Below are 24,298 nucleotides of genomic sequence, written 5' to 3'. Positions count from 1 at the left end.
CAGCAGAGTTAGCCTGTAGCTGCTATTGTGGTGAACCACAATGTACAACCACAACCAGGGTTCAAATCTAGGTCTGAACTTAGCCCTCTGAGCTAAAGCCTGGGCATTACTGTCTATAGTATAGCCGTAGCCTAACCACCACTGATGCACTACAGCTGATGGTGCATATTGTATTCCAGTAGCCGGGTCCAGCCAGCAGCCTGCGTTGCTCTGAGTGAGAGACAGCAGAGGGAGGGAGGGGGGAGGACATTACATCGAGGTCCTGACACACACTGGCTGACTGGAGAGCGGCCAGGTCGTGTTGGAACTGAGGAAATGATTACTCAGAGCATATGGAAATACCGCTGGGTTTGCATATTGGGCCACAGAGCTGAAGACACACAGAACACACACACACACAAGCTCTCTCACACACACACACACACACACACACACACACACACACACACACACACACACACACACACACACACACACACACACACACACACACACACACACACACACACACACACACACACACACACACACACACACACACACACACACACACACACACACACACAGCTCTTATTGGGCAACTCAAAACCACCACATCTTCAGCATCCTACCTTTTCTCAGTAAAGGAAGCCAAGGTCACTTTACATTCTGAACCTAACCACATGCCTCCATGTTCCCATTACTAAACTGTTCTCTCATGTGATCAGTCCCTCACTCTCTCATTCATCCCAATCTCCCTCACCATCATCCATGGGTAACTCTATATCCCAATCTCCCTCACCGTCATCCATGGGTAACTCTATATCCCAATCTCCCTCATCCATGGGTAACTCTATATCCCAATCTCCCTCACCGTCATCCATGGGTAACTCTATATCCCAATCTCCCTCACCGTCATCCATGGGTAACTCTATATCCCAATCTCCCTCATCCATGGGTAACTCTATATCCCAATCTCCCTCACCGTCATCCATGGGTAACTCTATATCCCAATCTCCCTCACCGTCATCCATGGGTAACTCTATATCCCAATCTCCCTCATCCATGGGTAACTCTATATCCCAATCTCCCTCACCATCATCCATGGGTAACTCTATATCCCAATCTCCCTCACCGTCATCCATGGGTAACTCTATATCCCAATCTCCCTCACAGTCATCCATGGGTAACTCTATATCCCAATCTCCCTCACCATCATCCATGGGTAACTCTATATCCCAATCTCCCTCACCGTCATCCATGGGTAACTCTATATCCCAATCTCCCTCACCGTCATCCATGGGTAACTCTATATCCCAATCTCCCTCACCGTCATCCATGGGTAACTCTATATCCCAATCTCCCTCACCGTCATCCATGGGTAACTCTATATCCCAATCTCCCTCACAGTCATCCATGGGTAACTCTATATCCCAATCTCCCTCACCATCATCCATGGGTAACTCTATATCCCAATCTCCCTCACCGTCATCCATGGGTAACTCTATATCCCAATCTCCCATCACCGTCATCCATGGGTAACTCTATATCCCAATCTCCCTCACCGTCATCCATGGGTAACTCTATATCCTCCTCACCGTCATCCATGGGTAACTCTATATCCCAATCTCCCTCACCGTCATCCATGGGTAACTCTATATCCCAATCTCCCTCACCATCATCCATGGGTAACTCTATATCCCAATCTCCCTCACCGTCATCCATGGGTAACTCTATATCCCAATCTCCCTCACCGTCATCCATGGGTAACTCTATATCCCAATCTCCCTCACCATCATCCATGGGTAACTCTATATCCCAATCTCCCTCATCCATGGGTAACTCTATATCCCAATCTCCCTCATCCATGGGTAACTCTATATCCCAATCTCCCTCATCCATGGGTAACTCTATATCCCAATCTCCCTCACCGTCATCCATGGGTAACTCTATATCCCAATCTCCCTCACAGTCATCCATGGGTAACTCTATATCCCAATCTCCCTCACCGTCATCCATGGGTAACTCTATATCCCAATCTCCCTCACAGTCATCCATGGGTAACTCTATATCCCAATCTCCCTCACCATCATCCATGGGTAACTCTATATCCCAATCTCCCTCATCCATGGGTAACTCTATATCCCAATCTCCCTCATCCATGGGTAACTCTATATCCCAATCTCCCTCATCCATGGGTAACTCTATATCCCAATCTCCCTCACCGTCATCCATGGGTAACTCTATATCCCAATCTCCCTCACCGTCATCCATGGGTAACTCTATATCCCAATCTCCCTCACCGTCATCCATGGGTAACTCTATATCCCAATCTCCCTCACCGTCATCCATGGGTAACTCTATATCCCAATCTCCCTCATCCATGGGTAACTCTATATCCCAATCTCCCTCACCGTCATCCATGGGTAACTCTATATCCCAATCTATATCCCATGGGTAACTCTCCCAATCTCCCTCACCATCATCCATGGGTAACTCTATATCCCAATCTCCCTCATCCATGGGTAACTCTATATCCCAATCTCCCTCATCCATGGGTAACTCTATATCCCAATCTCCCTCATCCATGGGTAACTCTATATCCCAATCTCCCTCACTGTCATCCATGGGTAACTCTATATCCCAATCTCCCTCACAGTCATCCATGGGTAACTCTATATCCCAATCTCCCTCACCGTCATCCATGGGTAACTCTATATCCCAATCTCCCTCACCATCATCCATGGGTAACTCTATATACCAATCTCCCTCATCCATGGGTAACTCTATATCCCAATCTCCCTCATCCATGGGTAACTCTATATCCCAATCTCCCTCACCGTCATCCATGGGTAACTCTATATCCCAATCTCCCTCACAGTCATCCATGGGTAACTCTATATCCAAATCTCCCTCACCATCATCCATGGGTAACTCTATATCCCAATCTCCCTCATCCATGGGTAACTCTATATCCCAATCTCCCTCATCCATGGGTAACTCTATATCCCAATCTCCCCCAATCTCCCTCACCATCATCCATGGGTAACTCTATATCCCAATCTCCCTCACCGTCATCCATGGATAACTCTATATCCCAATCTCCCTCACAGTCATCCATGGGTAACTCTATATCCCAATCTCCTCACCGTCATCCATTGGTAACTCTATATCCCAATCTCCCTCACCGTCATCCATGGGTAACTCTATATCCCAATCTCCCTCACCGTCATCCATGGGTAACTCTATATCCCAATCTCCTCACCATCATCCATGGGTAACTCTATATCCCAATCTCCCTCATCCATGGGTAACTCTATATCCCAATCTCCTCACCATCATCCATGGGTAACTCTATATCCCAATCTCCCTCATCCATGGGTAACTCTATATCCCAATCTCCCTCACCGTCATCCATGGGTAACTCTATATCCCAATCTCCCTCACCGTCATCCATGGGTAACTCTATATCCCAATCTCCTCACCATCATCCATGGGTAACTCTATATCCCAATCTCCTCACCGTCATCCATGGGTAACTCTATATCCCAATCTCCTCACCATCATCCATGGGTAACTCTATATCCCAATCTCCTCACCGTCATCCATGGGTAACTCTATATCCCAATCTCCCTCACCGTCATCCATGGGTAACTCTATATCCCAATCTCCCTCACCGTCATCCATGGGTAACTCTATATCCCAATCTCCCTCACCATCATCCATGGGTAACTCTATATCCCAATCTCCCTCACCGTCATCCATGGGTAACTCTATATCCCAATCTCCCTCACCATCATCCATGGGTAACTCTATATCCCAATCTCCCTCACCGTCATCCATGGGTAACTACCAATATGACAGAGGCTGAACCGTGCCTAAGCCACAGACGTTTATCCTGCACTATGTTCCTGTCTGTAAGGCTTCCCCATTCTGTCTCTGGGTGAATCTGAAAGGGCATCCCTTTTCATATCTAGTGCACTACTTCTGATCTAAAGTGCACTACTTCTGATCTAAAGTGCACTACTTCTGATCTAAAGTGCACTACTTCTGATCTAAAGTGCACTACTTCTGATCTAAAGTGCACTACTTCTGATCTAAAGTGCACTACTTCTGATCTAAAGTGCACTACTGTTTAACTCTCTCCTTCCACGTCACAGTAAAGGACTCTTTGGCTGTTACTAGATGTCAATCCTTTCTTCCTCCGTCCTTAATATATGCCATTTAGCAGACGCTTTTATCCAAAGCGACTTACTTGTTTCCTCCATTCCTCTCCTCTCTCTCAAAGAGCATAGGAGGAGGAGGTCAGAGGGCAGGGTCCTGGGATCCTCTCCTCCATTCCTCTCCTCTCTCAAAGAGCATAGGAGGAGGAGGTCAGAGGGCAGGGTCCTGGGATCCTCTCCTCCAATCCACTTTACCAGAAAGGTGAGGAATGGAATAAACGAGGATGGAGAAAACAGATTTGACATCTCCCTTCTAAAGACCTTCGATGTTCCATGGGTAGGTGGGATTATTGTTCCAGACTAAACAAACAAATGATCCTAAGCCTGCCTGGTGCTCGGTGCCGGCTGCTTAGCAACAGGTGTTGCTAGACTAGAGAGATCTGAGGTTGATTTGTGTTTGGTTGTCAACAGCGGTTGATCACTGACACCTTCCATGTTAGGACACCTTCCACTAACGTTTGTCTGGGGTTAAAGGTTATAGAAGAATAGGGCAGACAAGTAAAGTACCATGTATCCTTGGTACACTGTGTTCAGTTGGAACCAAACTCCATGGTCTTAGATAACAACAATGATGAACCTTCTCAGTCTTCCAGTTCCTCACCGATGCTGAGTGTGAGAGACAGACAGGAGAGAGAACGAAACAGAGACAGGCAGCCAGACAGGCAGGCAGGAAGACAGGCAGGAAGACAGGCAGGCAGGAAGACAGACCGAGACCGAGAGAGGATAGAAGAATTGCCAAAATGCCAAATTTTAAGGACATGTCGGAAATGTCTGAACCCTCTCTCTCGCTCTGGTTGCAATGCCAGGATGAATTGCGACGAGGCATGTCAGATCACTCTAAAGCACTGTAACAGCTTCCCATCTCCACTCAAATGATGTGAAAGTCATTGCCTGGCCATGTGTGAGTCTGGTGTGAGAATAAATGACTGGCTCCCTCTCCCCACTGTTAATCAAATCCCCCCAGGGCAGGGTTGCCAGATATGCTCGACGTGCTCGTCCAGCGCGGAGATGACAGAATCCATACATAAAGATGTGCTTTCCCTCCCCTTTTCTCCTCCTCCTCCTCATCCCCTCTTCCCCCCTCTCCTCTCATCGTCTCTCCAAGAGGGTGCTACTGACGTGACAGTCACTCCTCTGAATGAGACGAGCCAGACAAATGAACGCATCGTGTCCTCCCTCCATCCTCTTCTTTACTTCATCAACACTACACCTCTCCTCCTCCTCCTCATACCCTCTTCCCCCCTCTCCTCTCATCGTCTCCTCCCTCCATCCTCTTCTTTAGTTCATCAACACTCCACCTCTCCTCCTCCTCCTCATCCCCTCTTCCCCCCTCTCCTCTCATCGTCTCCTCCCTCCATCCTCTTCTTTACTTCATCAACACTCCACCTCTCCTCCTCCTCCTCATCCCCTCTTCCCCCCTCTCCTCTCATCGTCTCCTCCCTCCATCCTCTTCTTTAGTTCATCAACACTCCACCTCTCCTCCTCCTCCTCATCCCCTCTTCCCCCCTCTCCTCTCATCGTCTCCTCCCTCCATCCTCTTCTTTACTTCATCAACACTCCACCTCTCCTCCTCCTCCTCATCCCCTCTTCCCCCCTCTCCTCTCATCGTCTCCTCCCTCCATCCTCTTCTTTACTTCATCAACACTCCACCTCTCCTCCTCCTCCTCATCCCCTCTTCCCCCCTCTCCTCTCATCGTCTCATCCCTCCATTCTCTTCTTTAGTTCATCAACACTCCACCTCTCCTCCTCCTCCTCATCCCCTCTTCCCCCCTCTCCTCTCATCATCTCCTCCCTCCATCCTCTTCTTTACTTCATCAACATTAGCCTGGTGGTCCAGTCTGTCCTTTTTAATGCATCACCCACCCTGGTCAGTCTGTGTTCATCTTCTGTTATCATTATATTAGAATGACGTGGTCCATCTCTTGGAGGAGCAGGCAGAGTGCATTGTGGTCCGATCACTTAAAAGATGTGTTCTGAGGTCAGAGAGGGTGACACAGACAGACTCACACAACATGATGATTATGAAACTATTCACAGTGTAGTGCTTGAATGCAAGTTGAATAATGAGGGCTTGCTTTTAGCAACAGCCTTCTAATGCTTGTTTGCATGTCATTTTTCTCCCTGACAGTGCAATAGGAATCTCATAAAGAATCTCCTTGCTGTCAGTCTTTGTATCTGGTCTGAATTGCACTCTGAACTCTATTGTTCAGTGTTAGATACGTTAGATTGACCTGGTTGTCCAGTCTGTGTTAGTTTATATACATTAGATTAGCCTGGTGGTCCAGTCTGTGTTAGTGTATATACATTATATTAGCCTGGTGGTCCAGTCTGTGTTAGTTTATATACATTATATTAGCCTGGTGGTCCAGTCTGTGTTAGTTTATATACATTAGATTAGCCTGGTGGTCCAGTTTGTTAGTTTATATACATTATATTAGCCTGGTGGTCCAGTCTGTTAGTTTATATACATTATATTAGCCTGGTGGTCCAGTCTGTTAGTTTATATACATTATATTAGCCTGGTGGTCCAGTCTGTTAGTTTATATACATTATATTAGCCTGGTGGTCCAGTCTGTTAGTTTATATACATTATATTAGCCTGGTGGTTCAGTCTGTTAGTTTATATACATTATATTAGCCTGGTGGTCCAGTCTGTTAGTTTATATACATTATATTAGCCTGGTGGTCCAGTCTGTTAGTTTATATACATTATATTAGCCTGGTGGTCCAGTCTGTGTTAGGTTTAGCCAGTCCCTCTCTGTCAATTCATTGTCATGCCAGTGTCTGACGACGATACAAGAGTTAGCTACAGCAACTAGAACAGAATATAACTGTATTAGACTTAGATACAGCAACTAGAATATAACTCAATTAGACTTAGATACAGCAAATAGAACAGAATATATCTCTATTAGACTTAGATACAGCAACTAGAATATAACTCTATTAGACTTAGATACAGCAACTAGAATATAACTGTATTAGACTTAGATACAGCAACTAGAATATAACTCAATTCGACTTAGATACAGCAAATAGAACAGAATATATCTCTATTAGACTTAGATACAGCAACTAGAATATAACTCTATTAGACTGAGATACAGCAACTAGAATATAACTGTATAATACTTAGATACAGCAACTAGAATATAACTCTATTAGACTTAGAAAAGGCTGTTGCGCAGCAACTCACTGCCTTCCTGAAGACAAACAATGTATATGAAATGCTTCAGTCTGGTTTTAGACCCCATCATAGCACTGAGACTGCACTTGTGAAGGTGGTAAATTACATTTTAATGGCATCGGACCGAGGCTCTGCATCTGTCCTCGTGCTCCTAGACCTTAGTTCTGCTTTTGATACCATCGATCATCACATTCTTTTGGAGAGATTGGAAACCCAAATTGGTCTACACGGACAAGTTCTGGCCTGGTTTAGATCTTATCTGTCGGAAAGATATCAGTTTGTCTCTGTGAATGGTTTGTCCTCTGACAAATCAACTGTACATTTCGGTGTTCCTCAAGGTTCCGTTTTAGGACCACTATTGTTTTCACTATATATTTTACCTCTTGGGGATGTTATTCGAAAACATAATGTTAACTTTCACTGCTATGCGGATGACACAAAGCTGTACATTTCAATGAAACAGGGTGAAGCCCCAAAATTGCCCTTGCTAGAAGCATGTGTTTCAGACATACAGTGCCTTGCGAAAGTATTCGGCCCCCTTGAACTTTGCGACCTTTTGCCACATTTCAGGCTTCAAACATAAAGATATAAAACTGTATTTTTTTGTGAAGAATCAACAACAAGTGGGACACAATCATGAAGTGGAACGACATTTATTGGATATTTCCAACTTTTTTACCAAATCAAAAACTGAACAATTGGGCGAGCAAAATTATTCAGCCCCTTTACTTTCAGTGCAGCAAACTCTCTCCAGAAGTTCAGTGAGGATCTCTGAATGATCCAATGTTGACCTAAATGACTAATGATGATAAATACAATCCACCTGTGTGTAATCAAGTCTCCGTATAAATGCACCTGCACTGTGATAGTCTCAGAGGTCCGTGAAAAGCGCAGAGAGCATCATGAAGGACAAGGAACACACCAGGCAGGTCCGATACTGTTGTGAAGAAGTTTAAAGCCGGATTTGGATACAAAAAGATTTCCCAAGCTTTAAACATCCCAAGGAGCACTGTGCAAGCGATAATATTGAAATGGAAGGAGTATCAGACCACTGCAAATCTACCAAGACCTGGCCGTCCCTCTAAACTTTCAGCTCATACAAGGAGAAGACTGATCAGAGATGCAGCCAAGAGGCCCATGATCACTCTGGATGAACTGCAGAGATCTACAGCTGAGGTGGGAGACTCTGTCCATAGGACAACAATCAGTCGTATATTGCACAAATCTGGCCTTTATGGAAGAGTGGCAAGAAGAAAGCCATTTCTTTAAGATATCCATAAAAAGTGTTGTTTAAAGTTTGCCACAAGCCACCTGGGAGACACACCAAACATGTGGAAGAAGGTGCTCTGGTCAGATGAAACCAAAATTGAACTTTTTTGGCAACAATGCAAAATGTTATGTTTGGTGTTAAAGCAACACAGCTCGTCACCCTGAACACACCATCCCCACTGTCAAACATGGTGGTGGCAGCATCATGGTTTGGGCCTGCTTTTCTTCAGCAGGGACAGGGAAGATGGTTAAAATTGATGGGAAGATGGATGGAGCCAAATACAGGACCATTGTGGAAGAAAACCTGATGGAGTCTGCAAAAGACCTGAGACTGGGACGGAGATTTGTCTTCCAACAAGACAATGATCCAAAACATAAAGCAAAATCTACAATGGAATGGTTCAAAAATAAACATATCCAGGTGTTAGAATGGCCAAGTCAAAGTCCAGACCTGAATCCAATCGAGAATCTGTGGAAAGAACTGAAAACTGCTGTTCACAAATGCTCTCCATCCAACCTCACTGAGCTCGAGCTGTTTGCAAGGAGGAATGGGAAAAAATTTCAGTCTCTCAATGTGAAAAACTGATAGAGACATACCCCAAGCGACTTACAGCTGTAATCCAGGCAAAAGGTGGCGCTACAAAGTATTAACTTAAGGGGGCTGAATAATTTTGCAGGCCCAATTTTTCAGTTTTTGATTTGTTAAAAAAGTTTGAAAAATCCAATAAATGTCGTTCCACTTCATGATTGTGGCCCACTTGTTGATTCTTCACAAAAAATACAGTTTTATATCTTTATGTTTGAAGCCTGAAATGTGGCAAAAGGTCGCAAAGTTCAAGGGGGCCGGATACTTTCGCAAGGCACTGTAAGGAAGTGGATGGCTACAAACTTTCTACTTTTAAATTAGGACAAAAAAGAGATGCTTGTTCTAGGTCCCAAGAAACAAAGAGATCTTCTGTTGAATCTGACAATTAATCCATGCTTTTGTCACTTCTAGGTTAGACTACTGCAATGCTCTACTATCCGGCTACCCGGATAAAGCATTAAATAAACTTCAGTTAGTGCTAAATACGGCTGCTAGAATCCTGACTAGAACCAAAAAATGTTATCATATTACTCCAGTGCTAGCCTCCCTACACTGGCTTCCTGTCAAAGCAAGGGCTGATTTCAAGGTTTTACTGCTAACCTACAAAGCAGGGCTTGCTCCTACCTATCTCTCTGATTTGGTCCTGCCATACATACCTACACGTACGCTACGGTCACAAGACGCAGTGCTCCTAATTGTCCCTAGAATTTCTAAACAAACAGCTGGAGGCAGGGCTTTCTCCTATAGAGCTCCATTTTTATGGAACGGTCTGCCTACCCATGTCAGAGACGCAAACTCGGTCTCAGCCTTTAAGTCATTACTGAAGACTCATCTCTTCAGTGGGTCATATGATTGAGTGTAGTCTGGCCCAGGAGTGGGAGGGTGAACGGAAAGGCTCTGGAGCAACGAACCGCCCTTGCTGTCTCTGCCTGTCCGGTTCTCCTTTCCACTGGGATTCTCTGCCTCTAACCCTATTACAGGGGCTGAGTCACTGGCTTACTGGGGCTCTCTCATGCCGTCCCTGGAGGGGGTGCGTCACCTGAGTGGGTTGATTCACTGTTGTGGTCATCCTGTCTGGGTTGGCGCCCCCCCTTGGGTTCTGCCATGGCGGAGATCTTTGTGGGCTATACTCAGCCTTGTCTCAGGATGGTAAGTTGGTGGTTGAAGATATCCCTCTAGTGGTGTGGGGGCTGTGCTTTGGCAAAGTGGGTGGGGTTATATCCTTCCTGTTTGGCCCTGTCCGGGGGTGTCCTCGGATGGGGCCACAGTGTCTCCTGACCCCTCCTGTCTCAGCCTCCAGTATTTATGCTGCAGTAGTTTATGTGTCGGGGGCTAGGGTCAGTTTGTTATATCTGGAGTACTTCTCCTGTCCTATTCGGTGTCCTGTGTGAATCTAAGTGTGAGTTCTCTTATTCTCTCCTTCTTTCTTTCTTTCTCTCTCTCGGAGGACCTGAGCCCTAGGACCATGCCCCAAGACTACCTGACATGATGACTCCTTTCTGTCCCCAGTCCACCTGGCCGTGCTGCTGCTCCAGTTTCAACTGTTCTGCCTTATTATTATTTGACCATGCTGGTCATTTATGAACATTTGAACATCTTGGCCATGTTCTGTTATAATCTCCACCCGGCACAGCCAGAAGAGGACTGGCCACCCCACATAGCCTGGTTCCTCTCTCGGTTTCTTCCTAGGTTTTGGCCTTTCTAGGGAGTTTTTCCTATCCACCGTGCTTCTACACCTGCATTGCTTGCTGTTTGGGGTTTTAGGCTGGGTTTCTGTACAGCACTTTGAGATATCAGCTGATGTACGAAGGGCTATATCAATACATTTGATTTGATTTGTTTTGATTTAGATACAGCAACTCGAATATAACTCTATTAGACTTAGATACAGCAACTAGAATATAACTGTGTTAGACTTTGATACAGCAACTAGAATAGAACTTCATTAGTCCATCTGAGATGGAAATTCTTATTTTATTCTGCTCCAGGTCACCAAAGCCTATTTCCTCTTGAATTCTGTCCTCCTGTTTTCTAAGAAATGGCCGCTCAGTCATAAGATAGTGTCTCCTGAGCGCTGAGTAACGCCCTCCTGAGAAATAACGTTCAACAACATGAGGCTCCCTTTCATAAAGCGTGTGTCATGAGTGATGTCATCTCAGGACAATCTCTGTCCTCTCCTCCACATGGTGATGATCTATTGGATTCCTAGGACAAAGCTTTGCACACCAACCTCTTTCTTCTTGCTGATTCCTTTGAGATGGTTTGATACAATTGCTATTACGTCGCTTCATTACTTGGAAATGTAGAGATCTGCATCATATCAGATGATGATAGTGATTTATCATACAAGTTACTGCACGTCTGACAATATTTCAGGGTTTTCTCACTACGAATTGAGAAATTAATGAAAAATGTATGGAAAAATACTATAATTGAATTGAATGAATCCCTCCATAAGTGAACGGCTGAATTGAAGACTGCTCCTATATCTGAAGGCAGATATAGAATAAGCTAGAGAGGACTGCAGGCTTGGTGGTGAAGACAGATATAGAATAAGCTAGAGAGGACTGCAGGCTTGGTGGTGAAGACAGATATAGAATAAATTAGAGAGGACTGCAGGCTTGGTGGTGAAGACAGATATAGAATAAGCTAGAGAGGACTGCAGGCTTGGTGGTGAAGACAGATATAGAATAAATTAGAGAGGACTGCAGGCTTGGTGGTGAAGACAGATATAGAATAAGCTAGAGAGGACTGCAGGCTTGGTGGTGAAGACAGGTATAGAATAAGCTAGAGAGGACTGCAGGCTTGGTGGTGAAGACAGATATAGAATAAGCTAGAGAGGACTGCAGGCTTGGTGGTGAAGACAGATATAGAATAAGCTAGAGAGGACTGCAGGCTTGGTGGTGAAGACAGATATAGAATAAGCTAGAGAGGACTGCAGGCTTGGTGGTGAAGACAGATATAGAATAAGCTAGAGAGGACTGCAGGCTTGGTGGTGAAGGCAGATATAGAATAAATTAGAGAGGACTGCAGGCTTGGTGGTGAAGACAGATATAGAATAAGCTAGAGAGGACTGCAGGCTTGGTGGTGAAGGCAGATATAGAATAAGCTAGATATATCCTGTATCTCCCCATACAGAACATGCACTCACAACACACTGGAGCTTATCAGAAACACAGTCTCAGAGGTCATGTCCTCACACATGTGTGTGTTTGTGTGTGTGTGTTTGTGTGTGTGTGTATTTGTTTTTGTGCGTGTTTGGTGTGTGTTTGGTGTGTGTTTGGTGTGTGTGTGTGTGTGTGTGTGTGTGTGTGTGTGTGTGTGTGTGTGTGTGTGTGTGTGTGTGTGTGTGTGTGTGTGTGTGTGTGTGTTTGGTGTGGTGTGTGTGTGTTTGGTGTGTGTGTGTGTGTGATTTGACACGTCCTCTTACACACTAACCAGAGTGCTGCAGTCTGAAAATCCCGTTGGGAGTTGATTCTTCATTTCATATGAACGAGCTAAGGAGGTGGGAAGGAGGGAGAAAAGGAGGAAGGGAAGGAGAGAGGGAGAGAAGGAGGGAGGGAGGGAGGGAAGGAGAGAAGAAGAGGGGAGGAGGGAGGGAGGGAGAGAGGGAGAGTGTAAGTGCTCTCCTCCTCCAGTCTGCATGCTGTGTGAGAAAGCAGCTGGGGCCCTACTGAGGATTACAACACACACACACGCACGCACGCACGCACGCAGCCGGCTGGCTGAAGACAGGGTCAGGATAACACAAGAGATACTCCGGGGCAGATTCCCTGGCCAGTCAAAGGGAAAGCCGGTCAGTCAGTCCAGCTCCATGTCTGTCTCTTCATGCTTTTCTTTTTCTTTGACTCTCTATCTCTCTCTATCTCTACATCTATCTGCTCCTGCAGGCTTGGCCCAGTGGACTGTGAAATGTGAAACCCTGCAGTAGCAAATGTGCATGCTTGGCACTTCACTCCTTTATCTCACTGTCCTCCTCTCCTCTCCCAGCCTCTTCTTGCCTCTACTCTCTCTCCTCATCTCCTTGCCTCTACTCTCTCTCCTCTCCCAGCCTCTTCTTGCCTCTACTCTCTCCTCCTCTCCTCTCTCCTGAACTCCCTCTCCTCCTACTCTCTCCTCCTCTCCTCCTGCTCTCTCCTCCTCTCCAGTCCTCTCCTCCCCTCTTGTCTTCTCTCCTCTCCTTTCCTCTTCTCATTTTTCCTCTCCTCCTTTTCCCTTCTCTCCTCTTCTTGCCTCCACTCTCTCTCCTTGCGTCTACTCTCTCTCCTATCCTCTCCTCCTCTTCTGTCCTGTTCTCTTCTTGTTTCTCCTCTCGTTTCTCCCCTCTCCTTCCCTCTCCTCTTGTCTCCTCTCCTCTCTGCTTTCTTCTCCTATCCTCACTCCTCTTTCTTCTACTCTCTCTCCCTCTCTCCTCCTATTCTCTCCTCTCCTCCTCTCCTTCTTGCCTGTACTCCCTCTCCTCCTATTCTCTCCTCTCTTCTTCCATCCTCTCATGTTCTGGTCTGGTCTGGTCTGGTCTCCTCTCCTCTCCTCTCCTCTCCTCTCTTCTCAGCTTTCTTCTCCTGCCCTCTCCTCATCTCCTCTCGTCACTCCTCTTGCTCTCCCTCTCCCCCTCTCTCTCCCTCCCTCCTCTCTTTATCATCAACCACCACTGCTACCTGTGTGGTGATCTCCACACACATGCACACACACACACACAGCTCCTCTATACAGACATGCTATATCCCTTTCACTCCATTTAGAAACCAAGCACATCTCTGATACAGTAGAGTGATATTCGGCCATGTTGCCTGAGTACTGACTAGACATCCCTTATTGTGAGTGAACCCTGAAGGACAAAGTGAGTGTGTTGGAGGACAGACAGACTGTGTCTGTAGGTCAATGTCAGCCAGCCCTTGTGTTGTGGCTGTAGTATTACAGTGTAGTCATGAGGTCCATGTGATGTGGCCAGTGATAATTCTACATCTACCAACTGGGTAGACAGGGAATAACAAAACACTCTACAAATTATATCAAAACAGCTGGTCAGTCAGTCATGTGACAAAATAGTCAATGTGCTCCTACTCAGGTTATGGTTGGGTGCTGAATCTGTGTATTGTATTGCACGTCCTATTCATGTTCTATGGTCGGGCAGTCTCACCTCATGTAGGCCTAGCAGCTGATGCCATAACCACCTGATTTATGCCCTGTAGACAGGGAGGAGGGAACACCACCACAACGCCAGTGGTGACTAACACGCAGTGCCCTTTAAAACCAAGGTTCTATCACAGCATCACTTAAAGCATCACATGTCTACTGTGGGCCACAGCATTAAGACAACATTGTTCCATGTGCCAGGCAGAGTTGTATGTGTTTTATACAGGCAATATTTCAACATGGAGGTGGACAATGCCAGTCGCTTGTCCCTGAGTGGCTGCCGTCAGGTAGACAGGTCTGTTATAATGACTTATCTGGTCTGGGGATGTCAACTCCAGACCTTGAGACATTTTTCATTCACTCACACAAACATCTAGGAAATATTGCAAGCATATACATTGTAAGCACAATAGGCTGTGTCTCTAGAGTACAACATTTTGAAACTACACCAGGCCTATGTCAGCCTGCATTTACCACTCATTCTACCAGATTTATCAAAGGTATTATTCCCCCAGGCCAGTATTCTACCAGATTGATGAGAGGTATTATTCCCCCAGGCCAGGACTCTACCAGATTGATGAGAGGTATTATTCTCCAGGCCAGGACTCTACCAGATTGATGAGAGGTATTATTCCCCCAGGCCAGGACTCTACCAGATTGATGAGAGGTATTATTCCCCCAGGCCAGGACTCTACCAGATTGATGAGAGGTTTTATTCCCCCAGGCCAGGATTCTACCAGATTGATGAGAGGTATTATTCTCCAGGCCAGGATTCTACCAGATTGATGAGAGGTATTATTCTCCAGGCCAGGATTCTACCAGATTGATGAGAGGTATTATTCCCCCAGGCCAGGACTCTACCAGATTGATGAGAGGTATTATTCCCCCAGGCCAGGATTCTACCAGATTGATGAGAGGTATTATTCCCCCAGGCCAGTATTCTACCAGATTAATGAGAGGTATTATTCCCCAGGCCAGGATTCTACCAGATTAATGAGAGGTATTATTCCCCCAGGCCAGGATTCTACCAGATTGATGAGAGGTATTATTCCCCCAGGCCAGGATTCTACCAGATTGATGAGAGGTATTATTCCCCCAGGCCAGGATTCTACCAGATTGATGAGAGGTTTTATTCTCCAGGCCAGGATTCTACCAGATTGATGAGAGGTTTTATTCTCCAGGCCAGGATTCTACCAGATTGATGAGAGGTATTATTCCCCCAGGCCAGGATTCTACCAGATTGATGAGAGGTTTTATTCTCCAGGCCAGGATTCTACCAGATTGATGAGAGGTATTATTCCCCCAGGCCAGGATTCTACCAGATTGATGAGAGGTTTTTATTCTCCAGGCCATGATTCTACCAGATTGATGAGAGGTTTTATTCTCCAGGCCAGGATTCTACCAGATTGATGAGAGGTTTTATTCTCCAGGCCAGGACTCTACCAGATTGATGAGAGGTTTTATTCTCCAGGCCAGTATTCTACCAGATTGATGAGAGGTATTATTCCCCCAGGCCAGGATTCTACCAGATTGATGAGAGGTTTTATTCCCCCAGGCCAGGATTCTACCAGATTGATGAGAGGTATTATTCTCCAGGCCAGGATTCTACCAGATTGATGAGAGGTTTTATTCTCCAGGCCAGGATTCTACCAGATTGATGAGAGGTATTATTCCCCCAGGCCAGGACTCTACCAGATTGATGAGAGGTATTATTCCCCCAGGCCAGGATTCTACCAGATTGATGAGAGGTATTATTCCCCCAGGCCAGGATTCTACCAGATTGATGAGAGGTATTATTCCCCCAGGCCAGGATTCTACCAGATTGATGAGAGGTATTATTCCCCTAGGCCAGGATTCTACCAGATTGATGAGAGGTATTATTCCCCAAGGCCAGGATTCTACCAGATTGATGAGAGGTATTATTCCCCCAGGCCAGGATTCTACCAGATTGATGAGAGGTTTTATTCTCCAGGCCAGGATTCTACCAGATTGATGAGAGGTTTTATTCTCCAGACCAGGATTCTACCAGATTGATGAGAGGTATTATTCCCCCAGGCCAGGATTCTACCAGATTGATGAGAGGTATTATTCCCCAAGGCCAGGATTCTACCAGATTGATGAGAGGTTTTATTCCCCCAGGCCAGGACTCTACCAGATTGATGAGAGGTTTTATTCTCCAGGCCAGGATTCTACCAGATTGATGAGAGGTTTTATTCTCCAGACCAGGATTCTACCAGATTGATGAGAGGTATTATTCCCCCAGGCCAGGATTCTACCAGATTGATGAGAGGTATTATTCCCCTAGGCCAGGATTCTACCAGATTGATGAGAGGTATTATTCTCCTAAGCCAGGATTCTACCAGATTGATGAGAGGTATTATTCCCCCAGGCCAGGATTCTACCAGATTGATGAGAGGTATTATTCTCCAGGCCAGGATTCTACCAGATTGATGAGAGGTATTATTCTCCAGGCCAGGATTCTACCAGATTGATGAGAGGTTTTATTCTCCAGGCCAGGATTCTACCAGATTGATGAGAGGTTTTATTCCCCAGGCCAGGATTCTACCAGATTGATGAGAGGTTTTATTCTCCAGACCAGGATTCTACCAGATTGATGAGAGGTATTATTCCCCCAGGCCAGGATTCTACCAGATTGATGAGAGGTATTATTCCCCCAGGCCAGGATTCTACCAGATTGATGAGAGGTATTATTCCCCCAGGCCAGGATTCTACCAGATTGATGAGAGGTATTATTCCCCCAGGCCAGGATTCTACCAGATTGATGAGAGGTATTATTCCCCCAGGCCAGGATTCTACCAGATTGATGAGAGGTATTATTCCCCCAGGCCAGGATTCTACCAGATTGATGAGAGGTATTATTCCCCAGGCCAGGATTCTACCAGATTGATGAGAGGTTTTATTCCCCAGGCCAGGATTCTACCAGATTGATGAGAGGTTTTATTCTCCAGGCCAGGATTCTACCAGATTGATGAGAGGTATTATTCTCCAGGCCAGGATTCTACCAGATTGATGAGAGGTTTTATTCCCCAGACCAGGATTCTACCAGATTAATGAGAGGTTTTATTCTCCAGGCCAGTATTCTACCAGATTGATGAGAGGTATTATTCTCCAGGCCAGGATTCTACCAGATTGATGAGAGGTTTTATTCTCCAGGCCAGGATTCTACCAGATTGATGAGAGGTATTATTCTCCAGGCCAGGATTCTACCAGATTGATGAGAGGTATTATTCCCCCAGGCCAGGATTCTACCAGATTGATGAGAGGTTTTATTCTCCAGGCCAGGATTCTACCAGATTGATGAGAGGTTTTATTCTCCAGACCAGGATTCTACCAGATTGATGAGAGGTATTATTCTCCAGGCCAGGATTCTACCAGATTGATGAGAGGTTTTATTCCCCAGACCAGGATTCTACCAGATTAATGAGAGGTTTTATTCTCCAGGCCAGTATTCTACCAGATTGATGAGAGGTATTATTCTCCAGGCCAGGATTCTACCAGATTGATGAGAGGTTTTATTCTCCAGGCCAGGATTCTACCAGATTGATGAGAGGTATTATTCCCCCAGGCCAGGATTCTACCAGATTGATGAGAGGTATTATTCCCCCAGGCCAGTATTCTACCAGATTGATGAGAGGTTTTATTCCCCCAGGCCAGGATTCTACCAGATTGATGAGAGGTATTATTCCCCCAGGCCAGGATTCTACCAGATTGATGAGAGGTTTTATTCCCCAGGCCAGGATTCTACCAGATTGATGAGAGGTATTATTCCCCCAGGCCAGGATTCTACCAGATTGATGAGAGGTATTATTCCCCCAGGCCAGGATTCTACCAGATTGATGAGAGGTATTATTCCCCCAGGCCAGGATTCTACCAGATTGATGAGAGGTATTATTCCCCCAGGCCAGGATTCTACCAGATTGATGAGAGGTTTTATTCCCCCAGGCCAGGATTCTACCAGATTGATGAGAGGTTTTATTCTCCAGGCCAGGATTCTACCAGATTGATGAGAGGTATTATTCCCCCAGGCCAGGATTCTACCAGATTGATGAGAGGTATTATTCCCCCAGGCCAGGATTCTACCAGATTGATGAGAGGTTTTATTCTCCAGGCCAGGATTCTACCAGATTGATGAGAGGTATTATTCCCCAGGCCAGGATTCTACCAGATTGATGAGAGGTATTATTCTCCAGACCAGGACTCTACCAGATTGATGAGAGGTATTATTCTCCAGGCCAGGATTCTACCAGATTGATGAGAGGTTTTATTCTCCAGGCCAGGATTCTACCAGATTGATGAGAGGTATTATTCTCCAGGCCAGGATTCTACCAGATTGATGAGAGGTATTATTCTCCTAAGCCAGGATTCTACCAGATTGATGAGAGGTATTATTCCCCCAGGCCAGGATTCTACCAGATTGATGAGAGGTATTATTCCCCCAGGCCAGGATTCTACCAGATTAATGAGAGGTATTATTCTCAAGGCCAGGATTCTACCAGATTGATGAGAGGTATTATTCCCCCAGGCCAGGATTCTACCAGATTGATGAGAGGTTTTATTCTCCAGGCCAGGATTCTACCAGATTAATGAGAGGTATTATTCTCCAGGCCAGGATTCTACCAGATTGATGAGAGGTTTTATTCTCCAGGCCAGGATTCTACCAGATTGATGAGAGGTATTATTCCCCCAGGCCAGGACTCTACCAGATTGATGAGAGGTTTTATTCCCCCAGGCCAGGATTCTACCAGATTGATGAGAGGTTTTATTCTCCAGGCCAGGATTCTACCAGATTGATGAGAGGTTTTATTCTCCAGGCCAGGATTCTACCAGATTGATGAGAGGTTTTATTCTCCAGGCCAGGATTCTACCAGATTGATGAGAGGTATTATTCCCCCAGGCCAGGATTCTACCAGATTGATGAGAGGTTTTATTCTCCAGGCCAGGATTCTACCAGATTGATGAGAGGTATTATTCCCCCAGGCCAGGATTCTACCAGATTGATGAGAGGTTTTATTCTCCAGGCCAGGATTCTACCAGATTAATGAGAGGTATTATTCTCCAGGCCAGGATTCTACCAGATTGATGAGAGGTTTTATTATCCAGGCCAGGATTCTACCAGATTGATGAGAGGTATTATTCCCCCAGGCCAGGACTCTACCAGATTGATGAGAGGTTTTATTCCCCCAGGCCAGGACTCTACCAGATTGATGAGAGGTATTATTCCCCCAGGCCAGGATTCTACCAGATTAATGAGAGGTATTATTCTCCAGGCCAGGATTCTACCAGATTGATGAGAGGTATTATTCCCCAGACCAGGATTCTACCAGATTGATGAGAGGTATTATTCCCCAGACCAGGATTCTACCAGATTGATGAGAGGTTTTATTCTCCAGGCCAGGACTCTACCAGATTGATGAGAGGTTATATTCTCCAGACCAGGATTCTACCAGATTAATGAGAGGTATTATTCTCCAGGCCAGGATTCTACCAGATTGATGAGAGGTTTTATTCTCCAGGCCAGGATTCTACCAGATTGATGAGAGGTATTATTCCCCCAGGCCAGGATTCTACCAGATTGATGAGAGGTTTTATTCCCCAGGCCAGGATTCTACCAGATTGATGAGAGGTTTTATTCTCCAGGCCAGGATTCTACCAGATTGATGAGAGGTATTATTCTCCAGGCCAGGATTCTACCAGATTGATGAGAGGTATTATTCCCCTAGGCCAGGATTCTACCAGATTGATGAGAGGTATTATTCCCCAGGCCAGGATTCTACCAGATTGATGAGAGGTATTATTCCCCCAGGCCAGTATTCTACCAGATTGATGAGAGGTTTTATTCTCCAGGCCAGGATTCTACCAGATTGATGAGAGGTTTTATTCTCCAGACCAGGATTCTACCAGATTGATGAGAGGTTTTATTCTCCAGACCAGGATTCTACCAGATTGATGAGAGGTATTATTCTCCTAAGCCAGGATTCTACCAGATTGATGAGAGGTATTATTCCCCCAGGCCAGGATTCTACCAGATTGATGAGAGGTTTTATTCCCCCAGGCCAGGATTCTACCAGATTAATGAGAGGTTTTATTCTCCAGGCCAGGATTCTACCAGATTGATGAGAGGTATTATTCCCCCAGGCCAGGATTCTACCAGATTGATGAGAGGTTTTATTCTCCAGGCCAGGATTCTACCAGATTAATGAGAGGTATTATTCTCCAGGCCAGGATTCTACCAGATTGATGAGAGGTTTTATTATCCAGGCCAGGATTCTACCAGATTGATGAGAGGTTTTATTCCCCCAGGCCAGGATTCTACCAGATTGATGAGAGGTTTTATTTTCCAGACCAGGATTCTACCAGATTGATGAGAGGTATTATTCTCCCAGACCAGGATTCTACCAGATTGATGAGAGGTTTTATTCTCCAGGCCAGGACTCTACCAGATTGATGAGAGGTTTTATTCTCCAGACCAGGATTCTACCAGATTGATGAGAGGTATTATTCCCCCAGGCCAGGATTCTACCAGATTGATGAGAGGTTTTATTCTCCAGGCCAGGATTCTACCAGATTGATGAGAGGTATTATTCCCCCAGGCCAGGATTCTACCAGATTGATGAGAGGTTTTATTCTCCAGGCCAGGATTCTACCAGATTGATGAGAGGTTTTATTCTCCAGGCCAGGATTCTACCAGATTGATGAGAGGTATTATTCCCCCAGGCCAGGATTCTACCAGATTGATGAGAGGTTTTATTCTCCAGGCCAGGATTCTACCAGATTGATGAGAGGTATTATTCCCCCAGGCCAGGACTCTACCAGATTGATGAGAGGTATTATTCCCCCAGGCCAGGATTCTACCAGATTGATGAGAGGTATTATTCCCCCAGGCCAGGATTCTACCAGATTGATGAGAGGTTTTATTCTCCAGGCCAGGATTCTACCAGATTGATGAGAGGTTTTATTCTCCAGGCCAGGATTCTACCAGATTGATGAGAGGTATTATTCCCCCAGGCCAGGATTCTACCAGATTGATGAGAGGTTTTATTCCCCCAGGCCAGGATTCTACCAGATTGATGAGAGGTTTTATTCCCCCAGGCCAGGATTCTACCAGATTGATGAGAGGTTTTATTCTCCAGGCCAGGATTCTACCAGATTGATGAGAGGTATTATTCTCCAGGCCAGGATTCTACCAGATTGATGAGAGGTATTATTCTCCAGGCCAGGATTCTACCAGATTGATGAGAGGTATTATTCTCCAGGCCAGGATTCTACCAGATTGATGAGAGGTTTTATTCTCCAGGCCAGAGCAGAGCCATGTCAGTAATACAGTAATATGACATTTATCAATGGTTACATAGTCTTTCAAATGACTGCAGTAATATCTGGTGTGTGACTGGACAGTGATCTTGAGTGAAGTCTGGATGTTTGAGTGGCTGACAGCAGGAAGCCAATTAAGAAGGTGACTGGAGAGGGTAAAGCCATGGTCATGGACCGCTAGCCTTCATTTACACACAAGAACTCTACTGGCACAAGTAGCCGGCATCAAATGACCACGCACTGCTGTTGTCTGCAGCCCAGCGATGCTGGTGGCGAAAATGATCATCCCAAGCCGCTTCCATCAGCGCAGGTGGATGGCATGCTGCATGGAAACCGCGTGCTTCTTTAAATGCCTTTACACGCACCGCGTAAAACAAGAAACATCGAGACTTTATGCACATAGAGAAACCTGAACGTGTATATGTTGTCTTTCTTGCATAGTAAGTGAAACAGTTTACTTCCCAGCAGACCAGAGTTGAATAACGCCTGCAGCCCAACGGAGAGTAGAGCGGTACGTTGGTTTCACCATGTGTCCCCCGGCGTGACATTTCACCATAGAGGCTGGGCTTATAAAAACTATGACAAAATGTGACTCGGAAACCTCGAGGCTTGACTCCTGGACCATATCATTCCCCCATTATAATCCCCCTCTTCCTATTCCCCATTTCCACAGCATCTTGTAAAAAGACCACTTGCTTATCTCGAACGGCAACCCTATACATCTGCGTTAATACATTATGCATTTGAATGGGGAACCTCCTCGCCTCATGCCGCCGAGGGTTTCAAAACATGTAATCCGACGGAAGCAGATGTATTATTTATGTACAAAGCACTGGTTTTATTATTCAGAGATCTACATCATCCCTGTCGAAATTATGACCGCTTTTCCCTAATAGCTGTTGACAGCTGAGACCATGCGCACCGGTGAAGGATACATTAGCGGCAGCGAATAACAACCTGCGCTCGGCTCAACACAGAACAGCACTCCGCCGGTATGATCTAATATCATAACACAATCATACTTAGTACAAGTTTACATTGCGACACTGTTAATATTAGACTACATGCTTCAAGTTAATCACACAGGGTAATATTCTTAACAATAGCGTAACAATACATCGTGCAGATTAAATTGCCTAGATTTAATTGCAATAGCGCAGCGGTTTCCTTTCATAGACTCATCTATTTGACAAGTTACTATTACATTTAGGCTATAGTACCTCACTCTCTGAACTTGTGATGCAAGATATTGGAGGAAAGTTGACGCCTATGTCAGTGATTCGGGCGCACTTCGGTGGCTTTGCCAAACCACCATCAGCAATATAGCTACAGTTAACGATTAATATAGCTAACGATCGAAACTCTATAGTCACCTGCTGCCAGTTCTCCTCCAGCGAAGGCATCGCAGAGAAGTATCCGGTGTCATGCACGAGCTGGAGTTCCTGAAAAATACCGTGATTCGCCAAAACGTCCATGGTGATGCTCTATGTGCGGAGCGCAGAAAGGAGACTGTTCCACGAAAAAAACGGAATCCGGCTGCACCTAATCAAATGTCCAAATCCACGTTCATGCCTTTCAGGAAATATAATGCATAGAAAGAAACATAAGCAGATCCGAAAGAAGGAAATATATAGGTTCACTATTTGCTGGAGACTCTAATGAACGAGTTTAGACTTGGTGATAAACGCAAACTTGCAGAGATGATGGAGGCTCCATGTGTATCCGTAGGATATTGCTCGGTAGTAACCTTGCTCATCCCCACGAGACTTTTCCCCAGCGCTCCGCTTCCGTAGGAAAATGTTCGGGCAGGATGGTAGAAGGCTACAGGCATCGCAAGACAAACGGGGAGGAGAGTCGCGAGTGGAGGGGCGTGTACATACTGTCAATCAACTTCGTGCGTGGCTATATAAGGTAAATGGCTTTGACGAACCCGCCAAAGGGGCGATTTGACAGGTTAAGGTGTGTAAGAGGAGGAGATATGCAAATCATTGGACCACAATAGGCTCTCCCTCCCTGTCACTCAAGCCATATATACGTTTGAAAGGTGAGCTATTTATCCGAGGCTAAATAAATATGGTAATCGGCTCATCTCGGACTGTCTACTAAAATAAGTTAGAGCATAAACGTCCAGTCGTTTTCGTGGGCTCCTCGAATAGATAGGGAAACCAGGCTATATTCGGTTATAGGCCTACACATTAACCATATACTCTATGTCTGACTAAAGTAGTATACCAAAGAATTTAGAAAGACAAACACAGACCTTGGAGTTGCTTTGAAGTCACCAGGTCACCCAGTGATACAAGTCTGTATTCGACATCCATCCATGTCTGAGGAAGTACGGAAATGACGTGGAAAAGGCCACTAGGGGCAATTGTGAGAGCTGTTACCTTTTTAAGTAGGTTTCGTTTTGTTTGGGTGTTGGGGATGGTGAATGGGGGTGTAAGCATCTGCTACTGTTGCAGAAAGTTGAACCCAGTGATAAAAGTAATTTTTGAGACTTTTGTTTTAAACCTGTCCCAAACCTTAACCCTTACGTTAACCGTTTGGAGTTAATGACTAACCTTCCTCTAGTGCAACAGGTTGTAT

General features: G+C 45.5%; 1 protein-coding gene and 1 long non-coding RNA gene across 4 annotated transcripts in view; one reads left to right on the top strand and one right to left on the bottom strand.

Annotated features, from left to right (window-relative positions):
- LOC118381157 (Krueppel-like factor 7) overlaps nucleotides 1-23,513 on the bottom strand; it is a 96,314-nt gene extending 72,801 nt beyond the window's left edge. Inside the window, exons 1-2 of one of the 2 annotated variants that reach the window (XM_052516562.1) lie at nucleotides 23,086-23,513; nucleotides 12,683-12,741 (exon numbers count right to left, since the gene is read on the bottom strand). In XM_052516562.1, coding sequence (XP_052372522.1) covers nucleotides 12,683-12,727 — 45 coding nt within the window. In that variant the 5' untranslated portion in view covers nucleotides 12,728-12,741; nucleotides 23,086-23,513. The remainder of the gene's footprint in view (nucleotides 1-12,682; nucleotides 12,742-23,085) is intronic. The other variant, XM_052516561.1, reaches the window with a different exon arrangement.
- LOC127928940 (uncharacterized) lies at nucleotides 15,899-20,300 on the top strand. 2 transcript variants are annotated; one of them, XR_008132961.1, is made up of 3 exons: nucleotides 15,899-15,962; nucleotides 16,961-17,043; nucleotides 20,232-20,300. It is a non-coding gene; the product is annotated as an uncharacterized LOC127928940 (long non-coding RNA). The 2 variants fall into 2 exon arrangements; XR_008132962.1 differs by lacking the exon at nucleotides 20,232-20,300 and adding an exon at nucleotides 17,665-17,733.
- Nucleotides 23,514-24,298: the final 785 nt, after the last annotated feature.

Source organism: Oncorhynchus keta, unplaced genomic scaffold (assembly GCF_023373465.1).
Source record: "Oncorhynchus keta strain PuntledgeMale-10-30-2019 unplaced genomic scaffold, Oket_V2 Un_scaffold_5147_pilon_pilon, whole genome shotgun sequence".
Classification (NCBI taxonomy): domain Eukaryota; kingdom Metazoa; phylum Chordata; class Actinopteri; order Salmoniformes; family Salmonidae; genus Oncorhynchus; species Oncorhynchus keta.
This window is presented reverse-complemented; position numbering and strand designations above follow the sequence as displayed.